Below are 27,423 nucleotides of genomic sequence, written 5' to 3'. Positions count from 1 at the left end.
TTTAATTGACAGTACCCTGACTCATATTCATTAATTACTGTCATAACATTTAATTGACAATACTCTTACTTGTGTTCATTAATTATTGTCATAACATTTAATTGATAATACCCTGAATCAAATCAATTAATTATTGCTGTAGCATTTACCATCAAATTCTATTCATGTTCAATACTTGCTGTTTTCATGCAATATGAAGTGAACACTGCTATCATCAAAAGGAAAATATGTGCAAGAGTACACGAGATTAATGCATCAGTGTATGAACAAGGGTTAATTAAATTATTTTCATAGTGTTTATCATCAATAATAAATGAGATTATTATACCAATGTGTATGAGCAAGGATTAACAAGATTATCTTGTAGTGTATATGAGTAAGTGGGTATGAGATTATCTTACCAGTGTAGATAAGCAAGAGTTAATGGGACTACCATTCAGTGAATATGATCAATAACTAATGAGATTATACCAGTGTATATGATCAATAACTAATGAGATTATACCAGTGTATAATGATCAATAACTAATGAGGTTACACCAGTGTATATAAGCCATAATTAATTAGATTATGATACCAGAACATATGCATAAGAATGAATGAAATTATCATACCAGTGTATATAAGCAAGAGTTACTGAATTAATGAAACTATCATTCTAGTGTTTATAAGCAAGTGTTCATGAGGGCATAACACCAGCATCCATGTCAATCAAGAGTTAATGAGATAATATTAAACCAACGGATATAAGCAACAGTTAAAGAAATTACCAAAGCAAGTACATGAGCAAGAGAGTTGGTAAGATTTTCTCACCTGCATATGTCAGCAATTTAATAGAGTTAATACAATTATCATACCAGTGTACAAAAGCAAAAGTAAATAAGATTATCTTAACAATGTGAACAATAGTTAAAGGTTATTTTTATGGTTTATATAGGCACAAATTGTTGAGATAATTATACCAGAATATATGAACAAGAGTTCATGAGATTATCTAACCAGGGGACAAGAGCAAGATTTATCAAGTGAATGAGATTATCATGAAAGTGTATATGAGGAAGAGTTTATGAGTTTACCATACCAGTGTAAATGAGGAAGAGTCATTGAGATTATATTACCAGTGTATATGAGGGAAGAGCCAGTGAGATTATCATAACAGTGTATATTTTGGAGGAAAGAAAGTGAGATTATCATACTAGTGTGTGAGGAAGAGTTAATGAGCTTATCATACCAGTGTATATTAAGAAGAGCCAATGAGTTTATCATGCCAGTGTATGAGGAAGAGCTAATGAGATTATCATACCAGTGTATATGAGCAAGAGTCAAAGAGATTATCATACAGGTGTATATGAGGAAGAGTCAATGAGCTTATCATACCAGTGTGTGAGGAAGAGTCAATGAGCTTATCATACCAGAGTATATGAGGAAGAGTCGATGAGATTGCCATACCAGTGTATACAAGGATGAGTCAATGAGATTATAATATCAGTGTGTATGAGGAAGAGTCAAAAAGTTATAGTAACATGTAAGGGATACTAAGTTATAGTAACATGTAAGGGATACTAAGTTATAGTAAAGTGTAAGGGATACTAAGTTATAGTAATGTGTAAGGGATACTAAGTTATAGTAATGTGTAAGGGATACTAAGTTATAGTAATGTGTAAGGGATACTAAGTTATAGTAACATGTAAGGGATACTAAGTTATAGTAACGTGTAAGGGATACTAAGTTATGGTCGTATTCAAGGGAAACTAAGATATAGTCACATGTAAGGGAAACCTCTGTCTGTGTGACCAGAGTGTTTTAAGGGTCAGCCTTTATTTGATCACAACTGATAACACATATGTAGAAAGGAATGAGGTCTTTGTGCACTTTGTATGAGTGGTTCATTATGGCAAAACAATATTTGAATCTCTCCCGCTTCATGTGTCAGAGATCCCATGAATGCATTATCATTAATGTTGTCAGTATTTTGCTGACACTTCAATTTGGACACTGTGGATACAATGACTACTTTTTCTGCCAGAGACTATGACTGCTGGATGAGTACTTCCTTTGCCAGAGAATAGGACTACTTTTTTTGACAATGAATAGAACAACATTTTCTGCCAGACTATGACTGCTGGATGAGACCTTTTACTGCCAGAGAACAGGATTACTTTTTCTGCCAGACACTATGACTGCTGGATGAGTACTTATTCTGCCAGAGAATAGGACTACTTTTTCTGCCAGAGAATAGGACTGTTGGGTGAGTACTTTTTCTGCCAGAGACTAGGGCTGTTGGATGAGTACTTTTTCTGCCAGAAAATAGGACTACTTTTTCTGCCAGAGACTAGGACTGTTGGGCAAGGACTTTTTCTGCCAGAGACTAGGATTGTTGGATGAGTACTTTTTCTGCCAGAGACTATGAATATTAGATGAATACTCTTGTGTCAGATACAGTGTGCTCACTAGCCTCACTTTGAAGAGACTTGTGAATGTTTTATGTGATAGGTCATCCTACTGGTACTGCCCCTTGTGTAGGAAACCTCAGAGATCATAGGTAACATAAAAATGTGTCTGCCACCATAATCAGCAATTGTGTGATGCTTCCAAAATGGAGATCATCTGACTTAGCTTACTTTCAGTCATTTTTAATAAGATGAGAATGCTAAGTTTACATTATGTTGCCATGTTCTTTATATATCATGTAAATAAAAAGTAGGTTTTGTAAACCATTTACATGGCTAACACAAAACAAATGTCAGTTACATGTGTAAATATGACAACCTTAACAACTTTTAGTGAAATGTTCTACCACTGTAAGAGGAAGATATACCACATCATTGTATATGAGCAAAATTTATTAAGTTAAAGAGATTATTGTACCAGTGAATATATGAGCACAAATTAATAAGTTTGTCTAATCAGTGTATATGAGTAAGAGTTAATGAGATTATCTTACCAGTGTATATGAGCAAGTGTAAATGAGATTATCTTACAGAGCTAATGAGAAAATCTTGTTAGTGTATTGGAGCAAGAGTTAATGAAATTATCTTACCAGTATATAGGAGCAAGAGTTATTGAAATTATCTTATAGAATTAACGAAATTATCTTACCAGTGTACAGGAGCAAGAGTTAATGAGATTATTTTACCAGTGTATGGGGCAAGAGTTGATGAGATTATCTTACTGGTGTACAGGAGCAAGAATTATTGAAATTATCTTATAGAGTTAATGAAATTATCTTACCAGTGTACTGGAGCAAGAGTTAATGAGATTATCTTACCAGTCTATAGGAGCAAGAGTTAATAAGATTATTTTCCAGTGTATGGGGCAAGAGTTGATGAGATTATCTTACCAGTGTATAGGAGCAAGGGTTAATGAGATTATCTTATATTATAGAGTTAATGAGATTATCTTATCAGTGTACAGGAGCAAGAGTTAACGAGATTATCTTATATTATAGAGTTAATCGAGATTATCTTACCAGTCTATAGGAGCAAGAGTTGATGAAATTATATTACCAGTGTATAGGAGCAAGAGTTAATAAGATTATTTTCCAGTGTATGGGGCAAGAGTTGATGAGATTATCTTACTGGTGTACATGAGCAAGAATTATTGAAATTATCTTACAGAGTTAATGAAATTATCTTACCAGCATATTGGGGCAAGAGTTAATGAGATTATCTTACCAGTGTATAGGAGCAAGGATTAATGAGATTATCTTATATTATAGAGTTAATGAGATTACTTATCAGTGTATAGGAGAAAAAGTTGATGAGATTATCTTACCAGTGTGTATGAGCAAGAGTTAATGAGATTATCTTATAGAGTTAATGAGATTATCTTACCAGTGTATAGGAGAAAAAGTTAATGAGATTATCTTGCCAGTGTATAGGAGAAAAAGTTGATGAGATTATCTTACCAGGGTGTATGAGCAAGAGTTAATGAGATTATCTGCATACTCTGTATCTGTAAGATTAGCCTCAGACTTTGGAGAGGTGCAACCACACTGAAATGAGAAAAACAAAACTAATTTAAATAAATAATGCCTGCAATGGAGACTGGATCTATAACTGAAGATTGAACTAAGGAAAATAAGCATAAAACATCAACACTTCCATGATTCTCCAAATATCAGAACTAAAACATGTCAACATATAACTAATGATTACCAGATGAACATTATTGGGTCAATTATTACCTTGTAAATTTTCTGATGATAACAATATTTAGAGTGGGTCATAGTGCTACAAACTAATTATTTACCAATTTCTTTTACTAAAACATTTTCACAAAACAAGAAATGTTGCTGCTGGAAGACTGCAAAGCTAATATATTCATTACAGACCTGAACAGACTCGCTGAAAATATGTTAGTGCAGATCTGAACAGACAATGTGTATAAAGTCGCTGAAGCATAAAATGTCAATAAAGATCTGAAGAGACAAGGTGTGTAAAGTCACTGAAGCTTTAAAACATATCAATATAGACCTGAACAAACAAGGTTTAAAAATTCAATGAAGTTTGAAAATATACAAATAAAGATCTGAACAAAGTTTTAAAAAATGACCGAGGCTTGAAAACATGCCATTAAAGAACAGACAAGGTGTACAAAATCTTTGGAGTTTAAAAACCTGTCAATAAAAATCTGAACAGACAAGGTGTATAAAGTCACTGAAGCTTGAAAACATGTCAGTAAAGATCTGAACAGACAAGGTGCAAAAAGTCACTGATGCTTGAAAACATGTCAATGCACCTTACTTGTTGTATAGTGGGTGTAGTATTTATCTGGATGCAGTTTCACAGTGTGACCCTGCTATAGCATGCTCCGTCATAACACAAATTTAGATATAACATGTTAGCATGGCTCCTGAAATTTCATATACATGTACTTTTCTCATACACAAAAAATTATTTCTTCTTTCTTAAAAGTACAAAAAGTAACATTTAAAAAGTTCCATTTTTGAGGAAGAAATAGATTATGAATTCTAATATAGGATAAGTGTGGCATGGCTCCTGTAATTCCATATACATGTATTTTTCTCATAGTCAAAAAAGAAGGGGTTTTTTTTGCTTCATAAAAGTAAGAAAAATAAGGTGTAAAAAGTTTACTTAGGGATCACACTGGGCTTTGCCAATTATGCAAAATTCGATTTATTTTCCTTGCTAGTGATAAAATATACTATCTGGTGATTCCCCACCCCCCACCCTGATATTGTTGGCTATTTAAACTTTTATATACAACGTTAGGTTTGGAGTGAATAAATTCAGAGGCACTGTGAAAGGAAGCCACAAACTTGATATCAAATGCACTGGAATTTTATATATTGTTATATAAACAAATGTTCATTCAATGAATTCATTGTTTATATTGACTAACAATCTTAACAGTGCACTGTTCTATCTCCGCATTTTGTTTTAAACATTTCTGGTAGCGGAGATCAACCCAGGCAAGGCACTATCACATAATGGATCTTTTGTACAAAACAGTGTCAGATTACCAGCTGCTTGCTGGTAACTAATATATTTATTTTGACTGACCTCTGTATGTGGATGGTAAGTAAAATTCCTCTTCTTTTCACTCATAGAATTAAATCCTTCAGAACACTCATATTTTCTAAAGTAATCACAGTCAGAACAGAACAGACTACGTGTGTATTCATCATCTGTTGTTCTTGTATTTTAAAAATTTCTAATGCATGTGAAGAATGCAGCAACGCTGCTATCAGAACAAAAAAACCAAAAAAAAAACAAAGCCCAGACATCTACTTGTTGGTCTATCTAAGCTACCAAGACTAGCTACAATCAACCAACTTTTGAAGGCAGGAACAGTAACTGCTACAATTGACCAAACAATGGCTAATTCCATTTACTTTTAAAATGAACCAGCAATAATAGTTTTGCTGAAACTTCAAAGAAAACTGATCACCTCGGAAGCACTGATTGTTCTGTATAAATACTAAGCAAATGAAAACAAAGTCAGTCTCAATAAATGTTCTACAATTATTTGATGTTGCCACTGCAATAAGAAACATACATCAGTTTCATCCTCCAAAGCTGTCCTTTTGTGGTATGTACCTTTAATAACTTATGTACACTTCATCAAAGAATGCCAACTACAATCTTCAAAAAAGACAGAAACCTTTAATCAAAGGAAGTTGGCATCAAACTTAAATGAAAGCAATGGAATCTGATTGTTTGCTGAATTTTTCAAAGCAACTGGAACATTTTTATTGTTCCATGAAAGTTCCATTTTTGCAGGAGAAAAAATTATGCATACATCTGCTACCAACTGTGGCATAAAATGCACATTACTTTTATAATCTTTTGAAACCACAGACATCTGGTTGTCAAGTTAATTAAAGATGGGGTATCTTGCAAAGTTCAAGTTTTCATTTCCCTATAAACAGCCTCATCCCCTGGGTAGCCTCAGCAAGATGATAGCTATCTCCAGCTGATCCAAGATCTAGGCCAATTTAAGTACCAGTACATGTAACATGTGAACAGCTATAACCATGTGCTATTTGCAACAACTGTAGTGAATTGTTAAGTGACAATTGGATATAGATCAAAATGAGGACTACCATATGTGTGTGTGTGTGTGTGTACACACACACACACATACACAGACACACAGACACACACACACACACACACACACACACACACACACACACATATATATATATATATATATATATATATATATATATATATATATATATATATATATATATAATTTGTCTTTTCTAATGGGATGTCATAGAGTTTAAAACAAGGAATTCATGGATTTTTATATACAAGTACAGAACTTGATAGATTATGGATTGCACTATCCAAATGTAAGGTGTGAACATACAAGTGTTTTTTAGACTAATTTGTCTTCATTTAATCAAAAGCACATTTTTTGTGCCCACTTTTATTACACACACACCTACCCAACCCCACCTGCCTAATATATTTTAAGTAAATGCATTATTTTCTTCAGCTGACTTGATTGGTTAAAACACAGTTTGGTCTATAACATGGTCAGGTTCTATGGTCCCCAACTACCATATTATAGTGGGGCCACACTGTAATTACTAAAGAATGAACAGCAGGTCACAAGAATATATTTATACTATGATGGTCTAGTGCTTGTCAAAAGTTATCAACATGTGGTTTCATGCCTGCACAACAAAGTCTGAGAAACTGACAAAGTTGTTGATAGTTCCTAATATGTAGAAAGGTCACAGTGATCTGTTTTGTATGGTGTGTTGCACATCTGAAGATACAATCAATTAGATTTCATTGCCTGTATGCAACTGTGTTTTATCATGCAAACAACTACACTGTCAGAAATATAGTATAAGCTTGCTGCATTACTGTGCAACACATTTAAAAAGAAAGCTATTTTAACTAATATTTAGTAATGTTATTAAAATACATAATTCATATATTTTGATGAAATTTCTATGAAATAAACAACAAACATGGTAGTTTTAGGTCTGCAACACATTGCATATTTTATGTAAACTTGGCTAAAAGCACATAAATAAAGTCTTAGACAAATTCAATTCATGCAAAAAATGGAACTTTAAACATTTAGTCCCAGATTGTCAGTATATTGCTCCTACCATAAATACAGTCCATGTTTAATGAGGGTTTGTTTGATCATTATAAACTATGCTATTTGTTAACGTTCCTTCCATGTTTGTAACGATAACACTTCATCATTGTGAGAGCAGTCACTCTAACAGAGTGATATAAAAAATGTACTTTAGTCCTAATCACTTTGCTCTTTGATGTGTTCAGAAGGTCATGATTAATTACCTGATAATTAAGACAAGATAATCTTTACACACAATTAGTTAGGGAGTAAAATACCCAATTTAGTATATTCTTATCTAGAACTCAGACATAGTTATCATTTGCTGAAGGATCAAAATCTAATATTTCTCAAATTATAGTTACCATGGAGATGGTGGAAGCAAGACTAATAATGATGACACACCATGAAACAGCTGCTACTCTCACCCAGTATCTGTCTAGCATGGCACTGGAGAGTTTGTAAAGAATCATTAACACCTTGTTGCTTGGTTCCTGAAAATAAGGAAAACAATTAAATTCACTTGTTTTACTGTATCATTTATCCAATATGATTGTGTAAAGCAGTCTATTTCAAAATGTGCATAAATTTTCCCAAAATTTTGCCAATACTGAGGGTGATCAATACTGAGTGATGATAAAGACAAAGTTAGTAGCTAATGTAGGTCACAATTACTTTTATTTTTGATATGATGATGCTATACCTCTCAGAGCATATGCTCATGACCAGTTTGATGACTACAAGCAACCGGGTCAATAAGAAACTCATCAAGTTGCTAAAGTGGTCAATTTGACCTACATTTAATATCACACTGCAATACTACTCATTATACTTAAAGTCCAACTGACCTAAATATGAAACCTGAAGGCCTGCTTCTGCATGTTAAGGAAATGATCAAGACATTGCTATAAAATGTGTGACCTTGACCACAAGGTCAAAAGGTTGAGCAAGCATGCTGCAGAATAAACTGTCTTAGCTTTATAATGATTCATGACAAATAATAAGAAAATGATCATGAAGATTTGGAAATATAAGCACACAAAAATACTTTAGCCAAAATCTTTGGAAACATTTTTAAGATTGTGACCTGACTTCAAGGTCAAAGACACCTAGGCATTTGTCATTGAATTGTCTTAGCTTCATAATGATTAATAGTAAGTGGGAAGGAGGTTTTTGGAACACAAGCAAATGAGTCTCCTGAATAATGACCTGCATTAGTTACCTTTTGGTCAATAAAATACTGTAAACCAGGAAGCTGTCTAGTTTAGTGGTAAGTGTGCCAGACTTGAAATCAGTCGATTCTAGGTTTAAACCATGCCCAGATTGGCTTAGGTCAGGTGTCTTGGTTTTCGATGGGCAGTATTTTGATCCCGTTGCTCAGTGACACATTAAACATCATAACTTATTGACAAATTCTTGAAACCAACTCAGTTGTGCAATAGGAATCATCATTGTAATAGACTGTTTACAATTAATGGTACTTACCACATAGCCAGGAATGAAGTTGATGAGACTCAGTGATGTAAAGAAGAGAAGTCCCATAACAAGACTCACAAATAAACCAGCACTCCTGAAAAGTAATACAAAGAAGACTGTACAGGGAAATCCATCATAAGTGGTTTCTTTCCAATACATATCTTTCTGTGAATACACGTATGAAGGGATCTAAAAATAAAGGCTGTTTGAAAAAGTGATTGCCTTGTAGAATGATCTCATGAGGTGGTTTAATAACAAGTTTGAGATCATTTATTAGCAGAATACATCATAAAATATGAATGACTGAGCAGAAGATGATTTCCATGCTTTGCATTGGTAAAAAGTTGCTTACAGATGAAATTACATGCCCGGGAAATATTAACAATTTGGGAAATGTGCAGCATGGAAACAAATAGGAATATGTAAAATTGCAATTTTTCTTCACTCCAAAACATACAACTAACTTTGATATATGGCAGACACATTGTTTTAGCTATAATCTGAAAATAGCAGGATTCCAGTCCCTCAAAAGAGCACACAGTAATTTAATTTTTGTAAATGTGTCTTTCATTTCATGTGAGTGTACTTTAGACAATATGAATCCAACTATCTCATGAATGAAACATTAAATGCACTCCCCATGTTTAATAGTTCTCTAGGTAGGTGCAAGCTTTGGATGGTAACACTGGAGATCAATGACCAAAGGTCTCACTGACCTTGACATCAGGTCAAGGTATTCTGTCTTGATCTAAAATTATGGTCAAGAAACTTTTATATTTTATCATATTTTTTAATGATCATGACCCTCAAACACCCAAACATTATAGGCTTCTATCTTATTTCAAGAAAATAACACAAAGAAGACCTTTAGGCCCCTAAACCAATTACCCATTTCCATACCTCATTTGCAAATCCTCCACAAATGACATGGTATGGTCTAGAACTAAGCTTATAATACAAAGAGCATTTTTCTTTCAGTGACAGTGATGTTGACCTTTGCTCTGAAATGAACAGGCTTCTTACTGACCCAAAGTGTAATCCATCATCAAATTTTGGTGAAGGTATGTGCCTGAAAACTGAAATTAGGTGCAGAAGGTCAAAGGTAAAAAAGGTCATGGTAAGCATATGTTTAAATGTACCATTTATAAGTGTTTTCTTGTCTCAGTGAAAGCCATCCACAAAATCATGGTTTATGGCATAGGATAAGAGTTATTTGTATGGATGTTGTTTTCATTGTTAGGATCCCTCTGATTCTGACCTCATGCTTTTTAACCCTAATATCAATATATGTCTTCATAATCTCAAATGCAACGCATCTACAATGTTTACACTAGGTATTTGATATAGAATTTGAGTAGACATGTAGCAATAGTTCTTCTGTCTTTCAGTTCCCATGACCTTGACCTTTGTCCACAATATTAAAAGGTGCTTCCATCTTTCAAATACAAGCCATCCACAACACATGATCAAAGTAGGTGATAAAGAATTAAAAAAACTTTGAAGATATTTTGCATTAGATATTTTGCTTATAAGATTTGCTGAAAGCTTGACCTCTGACCTTTCTAAACCCCAAACTCAATAGAAATGCAAGCCATTTACAATGTTTTGAAGTTTGCTTAAGGAACTTACAAAAGTCTACAAGTCTAATTATTGTGTAAATAATAGTTTTTCTTCTTTCAGTCTCTGTGCCCTTGACCTTTGAGACCAAAATTGAGAAGCATCTTTCCTGCTCCAAAAGCAATACAAAATACTAACAAAGTTTGGTGACAGTAGATGGTCATGACCTTGAGTTACTGTTTCGAAACAAAATGAGGAACATAGTGACTGGCTAATGGACATCATGGTATTTAAAAGTTACCAGTTTAAAATTATGACACAGCTTCTTGTCATAAACTAAAAGCAACTGTCAAAAACAATTGTAGAAACATATTTAAATGTGCACATGATATAAAAAGGATTTGACTAATTATACACTACATAATGAGCAGGCAATAATTTATATCCCATCTAGTCCTTCAAAAATGCCAAAAGTCTAAAAGTGTTTAAATGAAGAAGAACAGTATGTTGACACTTTCAAACAATGCAGTCAAATTCTGATATTAACTGAACAATCTCTAGCAATTTTTCAGGATTAAGTCTCCTGTTACTTTGTCATTGGTATGAAACAATTTGTTTGCTAATCACATTTACTAAGACCATTGTTGAAAACAATCTGATGCAAATCACATTTATTAAGACCACTGTTGAAAACAATCTGATGCCAATCACTTTTATTAAGACCACTGTTGAAAACAATCTGATGCCAATCACAATTGCTAAGACCATTGTTGAAAACAATCTGATGCCAATCACATTTACTAGGACCAATGTTGAAAACAATCTGATGCCAATTATATTTGAAGACCACTGTCAAAACCAATCACATGTAATCACATTTACTAAGACCACTGTTGAAAACAACCTGATGCCAATCACATTACTAAGACCACTGTTGAAAACAACCTGATGCCAATCACATTTACTAAGACAATTGTTGAAAACATTCTGATGCCAATAACATTTAAAGACTACTGTTGAAAATAATATGATGCCAACCACATCAACAAAGACCAATGCTGAAAACAATATGATGTTAATCACATTTAAAGACCACTGTTGAAAGTAATATGATGCCAATCACATCTACTAAGACTATTACTGAAAACAATCTGATGCCAATCACATTTAAGGACCACTATTGAAAATAATATGATGCCAATCACATTTACTAAGACCACTGTTGAAAACAATCTGATGCCTAACACATCTACTAAGACTATTGTTGAAAACAATCTGATGCCAATCACATTTACTAAGACCACTTTTGAAAACAATCTGATGCCAATCAAATTTATTAAGACCACTGTTGAAAACAATCTGATGCCAATCACATTTACTAAGACTATTGTTGAAAACAATCTGATGCCAATCATATTAAAAGACCACGGCTGAAAACAATCTGATGCCAGTCACGTCAAAAGACTACTGCTGATAACAATATGATGTCAATCACATTTAAAGATCACTGTTGAAAGTAATCTGATGCCAATCACATCTACTAAGACTACTGATGAAAACAATCTAAATGCCAATCACATCTACAAAGACCACTGCTGAAAACAATATGTTGCCAATCACATCTACAAAGACCACTAATGAAAACAATCTGATGCCAATCACATTTAAAGACCACTGTTGAAAATAATCTGATGCCAATCAAATCTACAAAGACCACTGCTGGAAACAATCTGCTGCCAATCACATCTACAAAGACCACTGCTGGAAATAATCTGTTGCCAATCACATCTACAAAGACTACTGCTGAAAACAATATGATGCCAATCACATTTAAAGACCACTGCTGAAATTAATCTGATGCCAATCACATTTACTAAGACTATTACTGAAAACAATCTGATGCCAATCACATTTACTAAGACCACTGTTGAAAACAATCTGATGCTAATCACATATACTAAGACCACTGTTGAAAGTAATCTGTTGCCAATCAGATCTATTAAGACTATTGTTGAAAACAACCTGATGCCAATGACATTTACTAAGACCAATTTCGAAAACAATCTGATACCAAACACATATTAATCCATGACTGATCTAAACTTAAATATTACTTTTCTATTCCAATCTTTATAAATAAATCCAATGACTATTTTGTCAAGGTTTGGGAAGTCAAACTCACAGGTACAAATACAACCTGCCAATCCAGAAGAGGCATGGTACTGGCATAACAATTGGCTGTCAGTCTTGCAAATGTTACATGGGAAGGGCATTAATCAAAGTCCAGCGGGGAGTAAAGTACATGGTACTGGGGTTGGAGTGGATTGGGGTGGGGTGGGGTGGTGGGCCTCTCAGCACCTGTCAACCTGGCACATGAAAACATGACTTAGCTTTTTAATATGAACAATTTAAATGGGAAAAATGCAATGATAATTAGTCCCTATAAACAAGAGTCCATACAAGAAAGGTTGCAAAAAGGTGAATAAGATTATTTAAGATTTTATCCTCTCACTTTGGCATGATTATCAACTGTACAATCCCAACACAAAGGAATATTGCTGCAGCACATATGACTCCAAACTTGAAGTACATGTCAGGCCAATTGATGTAACTCTGCTCCATGCTTTTATCCTTGAAGGTCAACAAACCAATGAAGTGGAACCTGCCAGACTTGAACCAGGATCTGTAGCAAGGTAAAATGGTAAAAATCAATGTTTCATAATTCAGTATACATGTATGACTTAAAAGGTTTGCAAATTTAAAACCTATCATTTTTATGTTTGTAAACGTTACATCTCTGTACTTCCCCTTTCTGTCCTCCATCTCAAAATCCGAGTCTTTTAGGATGATCATAGAGGATAAAGACTGTCCAATGACAAAATGTTAATTGGGCATGTGAAATAATTTTTTCATGGCAAGCATGTGTGTGTGTGTGTGTGTGTATGATTTGGATTTTTAACATAGCTTTAACAATTTTCTGTCATATCACTACGATGTCTGCAGTGTGGCAGTTGATAGTGATGTCTAGCACTGAGGCATCATGCTGCATACATGTAGCATGATGTCCCACACAGTCACATTATCCTGACACCAGGCCAACCATTCCTAACACTAACCTCTAAATGCTGAGTGCCTAGTGAGGCAGCTGTTAGTACCATTTTTTTATAAGTCTTTGGAATAACTTGGCCGGGTGCCAAGTAAGTAAGTAACAAATTCAATCACATAAAATAAGTGAGACATCTGTAAAAAAATAAATAATTTAAATTACAATATTTTCTGAAAAAGTCAAGATGACTTAAATCTTGTGCAAATCTCATCTGCAGTCAATGTTACAGAGATAACATTCATATATATTTTATATTATTAGTAAAATAAATTTAAAAGCTAACATTTTACTGCAAAATGATAGGGACATTTTTAAGTTTTATCGTGTCTGTAAAGAAGGTGTCATTCTTAATTGCTATCATTGGGAGCAATCATTCACCTTAAATTTACTCAGAAAGCATAGCTATATACAACTGAAATCATGCAGAGATCCGATGAATGAAATAAATTAAAAAAATGATGAAATTATTCTTCACAACACTTGGATGCAACATCTGTGTCATAAGTTCCACATTCCAAAATTGGATAATTTAGGTGCCAATCTCATAAGTTTCTGATGGTAGTACATGTGTTGAAGTAATTCAGGATACAAGCCATGACCAGATACCACCAACAGATACATACATATATATATATATATATATATATATATATATATATATATATATATATATATATATATATATATATATATATATATATATATATATATATCCACCAATGTAATTGATTTCAACTTACACAAATTTTGTCTTAGTGTGATTTTATATGTAAAAATTGTCTTTTTATGCCCTGTTATTGTATATATGATATTTATGTCTGAAGGAAGGGATAGACCCAAGGGCATCACCCATATGTGTCTCAGTTTCAAATGCATCGACACTTGGGTCAATGAACATTTTTAAGATGTCAGACAATTAATGCTGGAGTAATTTTGATTTTTTTACAACCACATGTAGCCTCCAGGTATCCTGACTTTTTGGGACAAAATCTAAAAAACCAAAGGGCTGTCACAATCTACAATCATAGCACTTTCACTGATCCAATCTTTTAATGTGACTAGCTTCAATGGTGCATTAGTAGTTCTGTGATCTGTAAAGGAGAAAAGCTTAGACCCCCAATACCTTTAGAAAATACTCCTAATGTCACAATATTTTTCCGTATGGAATTTCACACAATGCCATATATTAACTAATGTTTGTAAATGGCAGGTAGGGTAAGCAGGAATGATATTTTTATTTGTACATGGATTACTACCTCTTTGTATATTTTTGCAATTTATTTCACTCCACTCTATTTGGATATAATTATAAGTGTACAAGTATATTTAAAAATTTTTTCCATCAATAAATAAATGCTGTAAATTGGCTTTTCACATGTGGTAACCAAGCATGAAAATGACAATCGATACCTTTACACCTCCAACACAAATACAGACATATATATATATATATATATATATATATATATATATATATATATATATATATATATATTTGTTGAACTGAGGCTTAAAAAAACAATAATTGTTTTCAAAGTCTGTGGGTGATGTATGCCCTCTATGTTAAACATTGTCCAAAATGGTACATACATGTAGTATCTGGCTAAAATTGTGTTTTAAAGTTTCCTATGATGTCACAGAGGTACCAATTTAAACTCTTATTGATATTATAACCTTTTATGACAGAGATAAATTTATACAAGAAAATGTATTTATTTTTCTTCCATATTTCTTAGTCAAGTTTTAGAGATTAAAGCAAATCTAGTCCTTTGTTTACAATTGTCCATGAAGTCCTTCAAAAGTTACTGTGGGGCAAAAAGACTCATGACGGACTCGACATGACATGGTACAGACAGATATGGTGACCGTCCATTGATGCAGTATTAGATTCAGGTTTATATTATATGTACAGAACTTTTCTTCCAAAGTTATAGTGTGAAAACAAATTTATCATGCATGAGAAACTGCCAAGTTAGACAGGGGTCATAAATCTGTCAAATATTAAACAACAATGAAAATCATATTTGTCCTTTTTTGTCAAATATTAAACAACAATGAAATTCAAATGTGTCTTTTTAATAAATTATTAAATAACAATGTAATCAAACTTGTCCTTTTTTTGTAAAATATTAAACAATGAAAATCAAACTTGTTCTTTATTGTAAAATATTAAATGAAAATCAAACTTTTCCTTTTTTGTAAAATATTAAACAATGAAAATCAAACTTGTCCTTTTTGTAAAATATTAAACAACAATGAAAATCAAACTTGTCCTTTTTGGTAAAATATTAAACAATGAAAATCAAACTTATCTTTTTAAAAAAATATTACACAATGAAAATCAAACACTTTTTTTGCAAAATATTATATAACAATGAAAATCAAGCTTATTCTTTTTTGTAAAATATTAAACAACAATGAAAATCAAATGTCTTTAAAAAAATAATTAAACAACCATGAAAATCAAACTTGTCCTTTTTGTAAAATATTAAACAACAATGAAAATCAAATTTGTCCTTTTTGTAAAATATTAAACAACAATGAAAATCAAGCTTGTCCTTTTTTGTAAAATATTAAACAACAATGAAAATCGAGCTTGTTCTTTTTTGTAAAACATTAAACAACAATGAAAATCAAACTTGTCCTTTTTGTAAAATATTAAACAACAATGAAAATCAAGTTTGTCCTTTTTTGTAAAATATTAAACAACAATCAAAATCAAACTTGTCCTTCTTTTGTAAAATATTAAACAACAATGAAAATCAAGCTTGTCCTTCTTTTGTAAAATATTAAGCTTGTTTCAATCCACTTATGAATGGATGAGGGGAAACACAATTCTTAGTATACAGGAGGAGAGGATACAAGTAACAAAATAGCTTCAGGAAAACAATCATTTGACAGCAGAAACCCGCAATTAAAGAATTCATCAAAATCAAATTCAACTTCTGGTCTGGAGAGGGTTTTGGACTATATTTATTCTCTGTTATCACTTAAGAATGAAATGTGATCAAGTGCCCTCATGCAAACAAGTATCAGTAAATGTAATTATTTTGACAAAATGTCATGAGCCAATCAGTGTTAATTAGGAAACCTGTGCCGTATTAACATGCTTATAAGTCAAGTCCAAACACAAACTGAACAGACCCAGGGTTGATGTTAATGACTAAATGTTAACACACACACAAAACAATTCTAATGTTGGCTGCTGTTGCAAGAGGGAGGGGTTGGTGAAATAAAAAAACACCACAACTGGGAAAATCAGACACAGCTGGATATGAAACCTGTCACATTAAATTAATTTCTTTTGTCACACTCCTGATGCCTACCATATATACTCATACTTACTTATAAGACAAGTCCAACTAGAGTCAGACCCAGATCTGCCATCACATAATTTTCTGGAAGATCTGGGTCTGTCCAGTTGGCTTGGAGTAACAAGCAGCATAGACCAGATCTGGATCTTATAAGCAAGTACATATGGTATATGTCAAATCAAGAACTAGTAAATGAGGTTTACTAAGGATGCTGAAGACATCTTCCTTGGTTTATTAACCTAAGTGGATTTCTCCACTGTTTGTGAATCTGAAATGATCAAGATGCCATATATACACACATACAAGTCAGATCCAACTGTAAATGGAATAGAACTCATCAGTATTACAGTATTTTAATTTGGAGTTCATTTACTGCCCACCTTAGTTTTTCCACAGTAAGTTATAATTAGCTTTCACTACCACTTGACAAAATAGGGCTAAGGGCGATGCATTCTCTCTATGATAAATATCATCTAAAATTGCTGAGAGATCTGGGTCTATGCAGCTTGTTAGGATTAATAAGTAGAACAAAAAACAACATACACCTAATCTATGGGTGCATTATGTGGATCAGGTGTATATTGTTTAGCAGCTGTACCTGTCTTACAGGTGAGTAGATGACTTATCTATCATCATTACAGGTAATGACTTTGTCTTTCAGAATTAATGCAAACATTTGATACTGCTCTGGTGGCCTAGTGGTTAGAGCACCCACCCTGGATGCAGGAGCTCGCAGGTTCAAACCCTGGTCAAATAATACCAAAGACTTATAAAAATGGTGCTAATAGCTGCATCACTAGGCATTCAGCATTAAGATGTTAGTGTTAGGACTGGTAGGCCTGGTGTTAGGATGTGACTGGGTGGGACATCATGCTGTAAGTTTGCAGCATGATGCCCCAGTACTAGACATCACTATAAAATGTCACACTGTAGACATCACAGCAAAAAGACTGAAAAATTGTTAAAAGCTACGTTAAAAATCCAAATCACACACACACACACACACACACACACACACACACATGCAAACATTTGAAGACATCAAAGATTTTTTAAAACAGTCAAAATCACAGCTACACAAAACTGACCCATTTTTTATATTTAAAAAAAATCTTTGGGTAAAGTTTCATAGAATATTTCCAATAAAATTGAACAATGTCCATCTTTGGCCTTATCAGATTAAAGGTAAATTTCATTAAAATATCTAAAGTAGCTCAATTGTTACAGCTGTTGAATGACTGCTCTTAAGGCCTAGTGGTTAGAGTGTCTGCCACTGATGTGACAGGTCATGGGTTCGAACCCCGGCTGAGTCATACCAAAGACTTATTTAAAAAATGGTACTAATAGCTGCCTTGCTAGGCACTCAGCATTGAAAGGTTAATGTTAGGACTGGTCATCCTAGTGTCCAAATAATGTGATTAGGTGGGACTGGTCAGCCTGGTGTCAGGATAATGTGACTAGGTGGGACATGATGCTACATGTCTGCGGCATGATGCCCCAGTCCTAGACATCACTATAAACTGCCACACTGCAGATATTGTAGTGATATGACTGAAATTTTTTTAAAGCTACATTAAAAATCCAAATCACACACACACATATACAGATGTTGAAATAGAAATAGGTCACCAAATTACATTTTCCCCCAAAAGATGTCCTTCACCTTTCAGCTAGTGAATTGACAGGTGCATATGGCATTCCATCTAAACAAGATGACTTTTTTAAGGGTTCATCAGTCTCTTTGAAGTCTGCAAAGTTTAGGGTCAGACAGACAGCCACTTGATAGACAGCAGACATGGACAAAAATAAATAGTATATGTCCTGTCAAGGAATAGGACCATGCCAGTATAAAAGAAGTTAACAAAATCCTGTCCCATAGGTATGTCAGTAGTAAACGAGGAATTTAGTGTAGGGAACATTGTAAAGTGCACCACTCACTATAATTTGATCCAATGGGCCTTCAACAGAAGAACTTGTGTTGTGAAGCCACAGTAAGAAGATGGGCCTTAAACAAAAGAACTTGTGTTGTGAAACCACAGTAAGAAGATGGGCCTTAAACAGAAAAACTTGTGTTGTGAAACGACAGTCAAGAAGATGGGCCTTAAACAGAAGAACTTGTGTTGTGAAACCACAGTCAAGAAGATGGGCCTTAAACAGAAGAACTTGTGTTGTGAAACCACAGTCAAGAAGATGGGCCTTAAACAGAAGAACTTGTGTTGTGAAACCACAGTCAAGAAGATGGGCCTTAAACAGAAGAACTTGTGTTGGGAAACCAAAGCAAGAAGAATTTGAGCCTCAGAGAGAAGGACTTGTGAAACCACAGTAAGAAAAAGATGGGCCTCAAAGAGAAGAACATGTTTTGTGAAACCAAAGCAAGGAAATTTGGGCCTCAAACAGAAGAATCTGTGTTCAGTGAAACCACAGCAAGAAGATGGGCATTCCATGAACATTACTTATGTAACAATGACATGGAATGCTTGAAATCTACATTATTCACTGAGTCAACCATACAGGCAACATCCAATATATAAAAAAAACGATGAAACTGACGGACAAGGGCCATAACTCTATCCAAAAGCTGAGCAGATGAGACAATATAACCCATAAAAGATTCATCTTGGGCAATGAAACATCAAACTGCATCATATTATGTCAAATGGCTCAGCAGTTAATGCTGATCATAAGTGTGTATATTATATGGATAAATACAGCAGAAGACATCTAATCACTCAAGATTCTGATCTTGATTACCATTAGAAATTAATCTGCCTTTCTTAATCTGGCTGAAGCATGATACTCTGCTAATTATCCTTGTTTACCAGATGATGCTAATGGAAAATACATGCATCAATTGTGGCTTCAGTGACAACCTGAATTACAGCTGAAACTAAGTGGATAAAAGTTTTCCGGAAAAAAGCTGATTATCAAATAACAGTTTAAATTAGTGAAATGTTACTTGCATCCCTGTGTGTTCAGTCTACCGTATATACATCAATCACTATACACCTGAATGGTTGTTTATATGAAAGACTGATTGTCCAATATTAAGAAAAAGACAATGGAAGCATACATGTGAATTCAGGTGGAGAGGAATATAATTACAGATACAAGAAAGCAGCTTTCTATCAAGCTATAAAGTCTGTTGCCCAGCCCTTGACAAGTGTTAAATGAATTCTGAACTTTTGGTATTATTTTTATCTCCAACCCTGCTGCCTTTTAGTTTAAGCTGTTTTACAAAAGAGAGCAGGCCCTATCAGCCACAATATATTTCACACAATTACAGCAGCTTTTCTCCTGGATGTAATTGTCATAACCCACAATCATTGCTGGATGCCATTGTCATAACCCACAATCATGGCTGGATGCCATTGTCATAACCCACAATCATTGCTGGATGCCACTGTCATAAACCACAATCATTGCTGGATGTCATTGTCATAACCCACAATCATTGCTGGATGCCATTGACATAACCCACAATCATTGCTGGATGCCATTGTCATAACCCACAATCATTGCTGGATGCCATTGTCTTAACACACAATCATTGCAGGATGCCACTGTCATAACACACAATCATTGCTGGATGCCATTGTCATAACACACAATCATTGCTGGATGCCATTGTCATAACACACAAACACTGCTGAATGCCACTGTCATAACCCAAAATCATTGCTAGATGCCATTGTCATAACACACAATCATTGCTGGATGCCACTGTCATAACCCACAATCATTGCTGGATGCCATTGTCATAACCCACAATCATTGCTGGATGCCATTGTCATAACCCACAATCATTGCTGGATGTCATTGTCATAACCCACAATCATTGCTGGATGCCATTGTCATAACCCACAATTATTGCTGGATGCCATTGTCATAGCCCACAATCATTGCTGGATGCCATTGTCATAACCCACAGTCATTGCTGAATGCCATTGTCTTAACACACATTCATTGCTGGATGCCATTGTCATAGGACACAATCATTGCTGGATGCCACTGTCATAACCCACAATCACTGCTCGATGCCATTGTCTTAACACACAATCACTGCAGGATGCCACTGTCATAACACACAATCATTGCTGGATGCCACTGTCATAACACACAATCATTGCTGGATGCCATTGTCATAACACACAAACACTGCTGAATGCCACTGTCATAACCCAAAATCATTGCTAGATGCCATTGTCATAACACACAATCATTGCTGGATGTCAGTCATAACACACAAACACTGCTGAATGCCATTGTCATAACCCAAAATCATTGCTAAATGCCACTGTCATAACACACAATAATTGATAGATGCCATTGTCATAACACAGTCATTGCTAGACTGCCATTGTCATAACCCAAAATCATTGCTAGATGCCACTGTCATAACACAATCATTGCTGGATGCCATTGTCTTAACACACAAACATTGCTGGATGCCATTGTCATAACCCAAAATCATTGCTAGATGCCACTGTCATAACACACAATCATTGCTGGATGCCATTGTCTTAACACACAAACATTGCTGGATGCCATTGTCATAACCCAGAATCATTGCTGGATGCCACTGTCATAACACACAATCATTGCTGGATGTCATTGTCATAATACACAATCAATGATGGATGCCATTGTCATAACACACAATCATTGCTGGATGCCACTGTCATAACACACAATGCTTGCTAGATGCCATTGTGATAACACACAATAATGGCTAGATGCCATTGTCATAACACACAAACACTGCTGAATGCCATTGTCATAACCCAAAATCATTGATCGATGCCACTATCATAGCACACAATAATGGCTAGATGCCATTGTCATAACACACAATCACTGCTAGATGCCATTGTCATAACACACAATCATTGCTGGATGCCACTGTCAAAACACACAATAATTGCATCTAAATAACAAAGATAAAGAACAACCGCATATACTCGCATATAAGACAAGTCCAGCTGCAAGCTGCACAGACCCAGATCTGCAATCGCATAATTTTGTTAAGTATATATGAAATTTCAATGAACAAAAGTATAAACTGATAAATACCTACTGTGTTTGTTCTTTTCCTTTAATTTCTTTTCTCCATCTAAATTAGATTAACCTCATCAAGTAGCAACACTTCATACATATTAAAGAAGCCAGAAAATTCATTTTGTGAAGGATTAGGACTGACAAACCTTGTCATCAAAAGTATATTAAGCCTTTGAATTTAGTTCTGAGGAACATTCAGGTATACTGTTCACAACTATGCCATATTTCTTGAAGCTAGTATGCAACTTTTAACGCTATTTTTGTATGCAGTGTTGACGTTATCAACAGTTTTCTTAAAGTGTGCTGCAAATGAAACTGGCATTCGACATCAGATTTTATCAACTATGGTGAACTAATGTAAAAAATCTAAAGTTTGTGCATCCAGATGTAAATGGGTTTGACGCGTTTTTATGCACACTGTTATCGCACTAGAATAGTCATTGTGCATTAACCAGGATTAATATCTGAGTCACTTAGAAACAAAAGCCTTATATCATTCACTTTAGTGTTCATCGGATCCAGCGCAGTACTCTGCATTTCAATAGGTCCTTGTGATTGTGACTGAGGCCTTGCTGACAATTTAGCAGAAAATCAATGAACCACCATCTTGCTCTGAACCATTGTGACTGTAAAGGCAACCTTGATTAGAACTTAACGATGGGACAAAAAACTACCCCAAATTTCACACTCTTTGAGAATATAATTCTGTATCTGTCATGATTTACTTCAATTACCAAAGCAAGTTTTCCTCCATGAACTGGGTATTTATGAGCATCTAATGTATCAAGACCAGGAACATACTAAATGCATATACAATATACAACTTTTATGGCAAACACTGCCGGACTGTTGCACAGAACTGGACATGAAGGATTCTGACTTTAGTGACCTTGACCCTTGACTTTGGATCCCAAAACTGATAGGGTCCTTCCTTACCCAAGTGCAAGCCATCCTTGAAGTTTCTTAACTGTAACCTGAGTTGTTGCATGAAAACAAAACTTGTAACAAACAAATGGATGGATATTGTCATGATAATATGTTTCACTGTTTAGTGGGCATGTGCATATGGGGAAAATAGAGTGATTTTATACAATGGAAATCATAAAATGTCAAGCATGTGCATATGGGGAAAATAGAGTGATTTTATACAATGGAAATCATAAAATGTCAAGCATGTGCAAATGGGGAAAATAGAGTGATTTTATACAATGGAAATCATAAAATGTCAAGCATGTGCAAATGGGGAAAATAGAGTGATTTTATACAATGGAAATCATAAAATGTCAAGCATGTGCATATGGGGAAAATAGAGTGATTTTATACAATGGAAATCATAAAATGTCAAGCATGTGCATATGGGGAAAATAGAGTGATTTTATACAATGGAAATCATAAAATGTCAAGCATGTGCATATGGGGAAAATAGAGTGATTTTATACAATGGAAATCATAAAATGTCAAGCATGTGCATATGGGGAAAATAGAGTGATTTTATACAATGGAAATCATAAAATGTCAAGCATGTGCAAATGGGGAAAATAGAATGATTTTATACTATGGAAATCATAAAATATCAAGCATGCACAAATGGGGAAAATAGAGTGATTTTATGCTATGGAAGTCATACATCGGGTATGTACAAATGGGGAGAATATAAGGATTTTATATTATGGAAATCATAAAATACTGGGAATGTACGAATGGGAAAAATTGAGTGATTTTATACTGTGGAAATCAAACAAATATCAGGCTTGTACAAATGGGGAAAATAGAGTGATTTTATGCTATGGAAATCATAAAATATCAAGCATGCACAAATGGGGAAAATAGAGTGATTTTATGCTATGGAAGTCATACATCGGGTATGTACAAATGGGGAGAATAAAAGGATTTTATATTATGGAAAACATAAAATACTGGGAATGTGCAAATGGGAAAAATTGAGTGATTTTATACTGTGGAAATCAAACAAATATCAGGCTTGTACAAATGGGGAAAATAGAGTGATTTTATGCTATGGAAATCATAAAATATCAAGCATGCACAAATGGGGAAAATAGAGTGATTTTATGCTATGGAAGTCATACATCAGGTATGTACAAATGGGGAGAATATAAGGATTTTATATTATGGAAATCATAAAATACTGGGAATGTACGAATGGGAAAAATTGAGTGATTTTATACTATGGAAATCAAACAAATATCAGGCTTGTACAAATGGTGAAAATATAGTGATTTTATACCATGGAAATCATACAAATATGATGCAAGTATAAATGGAGAAAATATGGTGATTTTATACTATGGAAATCAAACAAATATCGGGAATGTAAAAATGGGGAAAATATAGTGATTTTATACTATGGAAATCAAACAAATATTGGGCATGTACAAATGGGGAACATTGAGTGATTTTATACTTTGGAAATCATAAAATATTGGGCTGTATAAATGGGGAAATATAGTGATTTTATATGGAAGTCATACTAATATCAGGCATGTAAAAATAGGGAAAATATAGTGATTTTATACAGAAATTATACAAATATCAGGCATATACGAATGGGGAAATGGAAGTTATACAAATATAGGGATAATGATATCTGATCATGGTCAACAATACCCAATGTTTATGTACAGGAAAACAACCAATCAGTTAATATGAATAACATAATGCAGAGAAATAATAATGAAAAAATAATGCAAACAGGTATCCTGTATTCTCCAGAAATCAAAAAAACTGTATTTATTTCTTCAATCATGTTAATCACCATCTTTCAAAATCCTTTTCTGAAAGAGACTTGTAAGAAAAATTGGCCAGTGATTCTGTGAAACAAAAATATTAGAGGGATCTTGTAAAACTTCTTTGTAAAAATTAAGGAATGAAACAAGTTAAGGTATTTTATTGGGATTTATATAAAATATTGGGGTTGTCTGGGAGACCTGCAGGTGTTACAATGGTACTTGTAATAATGTAAGACATCAATGTGATTAGGCATAACAATTTTGTCAAAGAAAATGAACCCCGTGTTCAACTGATTTTAGCATTCATTTGGTTACCTTCACTCTTTAACCAACTGTAATGGCTGACTACAGATCCTGAAAAGGTATGGTTGTCCCAGGATTTATTTCAGTCAGAAAAACATTATCAGAGAATAGTTTAACAGACCCAGAAAATCTGACAGTAAATCTGTACCTGGAAATTGTTTTGTTTTGTTGTTCAAATCTGGAAACAATGGGCCACTGAATTTCAATATTTTATATATTTTAATAACTTCTCCTTATTTCCATCATCATCATGATTATCACCACCATGGTCATCATCATCATCATTACCTGCATCTGCTGAACTAAAGCATGGCTGCTAAGCTCTGATAGTGATAGTAAAAACTATTCATATTTCATTACCGACATTGTCCTGAGTGATAAGCAACTAGAAATTGCTATTTTTTATTTTAATTTAACCATGAAGGATGCATACATGTGAACCTCCCAGATGGAAGGGTGTTTCTCCCAAGCTGATGGGTGTCACCCATCCCTACCATCACTCACTGAAAGGGTGTTTCTCCCAAGCTGATGGGTGTCACCCATCCCTACCATCACTCACTGAAAGGGTGTTTCTCCCAAGCTGATGGGTGAGCAGCAGGGGGGGCGAATCCGACATTTTGTCCAAACGTCATTTGGCTTAATTAGCACTTTCTGCACTCAGCGGATCCGGTGTCGTCAGCGCCTGGTAAAAAAAAAACGACGTCGTCGTCGAGGGGATCGTCCGGACGTCATTTGGTTTAATTAATACCTTCTGCGCACTGATCCCAGCGTCGTCAGCGTCCGGTAAACACAGCGACGACCGCGTCGATGTCATCGCCCCCCCCTGCTGCTATGATCTTACAAACAGAGTGATCACTAACTCCTCCTCTTGTAAATCAATTAGGTTATTTGACTGATCGGTAATTCTAAAATTAATTCTCGTTAAAAACCGATTATGGCATCGCATATAGACCGGATTAATCGGACTCTCAATGATCAAAAATCCCGGAGGGGCTGTTGGTGAAAACGAATAAAGGATATACCCCTGTTGAGCTTGATTTGATTGCTTGGTATCCACCTGGTAACTCCCTTCGATAACATCGCACACTAGATTAATCGCTATCACCGATGCAATATTTACGTTGTATGGAGCAATATGCCTACCACCATCTCCGTTATCGTATCTGAGGATAGTTGATGGGGGGGCGTCCGCGGGTGGATTCTTAGGCCATCCTAGTATGGTTCTTATTGAACTGTTATAAATATCAACCATATACCCCGGTGTGCTTATTTCAATCGTCGACGATAACGTCGGTTCATGAACCGTAATAGCGATTTTTGATTCTTTTCCTGTGATCGATTTTATCCTGCGTTGAAATTCCTTATTGATTTGTTCTATTTGGTATGACCCAGTTGGTATTGTAACCTCCTCCCAGTCTGGGGTCCCATCGGGTTTATTTGTCCGTGCAAAAACCAGCGAGTTATTAGGTTGTTGTACGTTAAATGCGTCCGCTCGAATATTAGGCCAACTGTGATATATTCGCAATTTTGCCAGTGCTATTTCCTTTACTGGAACCGGCGATGGGAAGTTCACACTGAATTCTGGCTTCGTTGACGTTATCGATATCATATTTGTTTGTACCGGAGTGGTATTCTCCGCGATCCGCTGAAGTAATTGAGACCCTTCGGGGTTCAGCGACATTATTATTATTCGTTGTTTTTAGTGTCTAATTTCAACAACCAGGTGGTTCCGGCTTCCAGTTGAAAATCCTCGATTTTTGACATCGCGGAGCTATACAACTGGACCATCGTGGAGAATTCAACATCGGATATGAACAAATTATCAATCGATAACGAGATCAACCCGGATAATTTCGAGTACGCGTCGGATACTATTTGATGTTTTACTGTATACTCGTCGAGTTTTTTCTGAAAACACGATGATATCTTTTTAGTGATTGCGTTGGCGACTCCAGCAATTGTTGTCATCGCGGAGATAGCGATTGGAACAGCGATCGGGGCTATCGTGGTCACCGTGGATAAAATAACACCGGTACCGGCTACTATACCCGACACCGAGTACACGACCGCGTCGATGGTGGTTATTTTTCTGCGGTATTTTTTTATTTTTGCGCGGTATTGTTCGGAAAGCGTTTTCAAGTTCGCGGAGAACTCTTTTGCGGTATCGAATCGATATTGATGTGACGTCGGTGATACCTCTGATTCAATTACCCTGGTGGTCATTTTATTCTAAAAGAGCTAGTGTTTTTAATTACTTAGATTCGCTACAAATTCCACATACCATGTGATGTTT

General features: G+C 34.7%; 1 protein-coding gene across 16 annotated transcripts in view; it reads right to left on the bottom strand.

Moving 5' to 3' along the window:
* Positions 1–27,423, bottom strand: part of LOC149780504 (adenylate cyclase type 2-like) — a 263,000-nt gene that overhangs the window by 35,033 nt on the left and 200,544 nt on the right. For all 16 annotated transcript variants that reach the window (XM_089937491.1, XM_089937486.1, XM_089937489.1 and 13 more), the window contains 4 exons: positions 13,118–13,288; positions 9,058–9,142; positions 7,938–8,066; positions 3,908–3,994 (listed from right to left, as the gene is read on the bottom strand). In XM_089937491.1, coding sequence (XP_089793617.1) covers positions 3,908–3,994; positions 7,938–8,066; positions 9,058–9,142; positions 13,118–13,288 — 472 coding nt within the window. The remainder of the gene's footprint in view (positions 1–3,907; positions 3,995–7,937; positions 8,067–9,057; positions 9,143–13,117; positions 13,289–27,423) is intronic.

The sequence above is a fragment of the Sinohyriopsis cumingii genome, chromosome 16 (assembly GCF_028554795.1).
Source record: "Sinohyriopsis cumingii isolate HCF-2022 chromosome 16, ASM2855479v2, whole genome shotgun sequence".
NCBI lineage: Eukaryota > Metazoa > Mollusca > Bivalvia > Unionida > Unionidae > Sinohyriopsis > Sinohyriopsis cumingii.
Note: the sequence above shows the minus strand (reverse complement) of the source record. Positions and strands in the feature narration are given on the sequence as shown.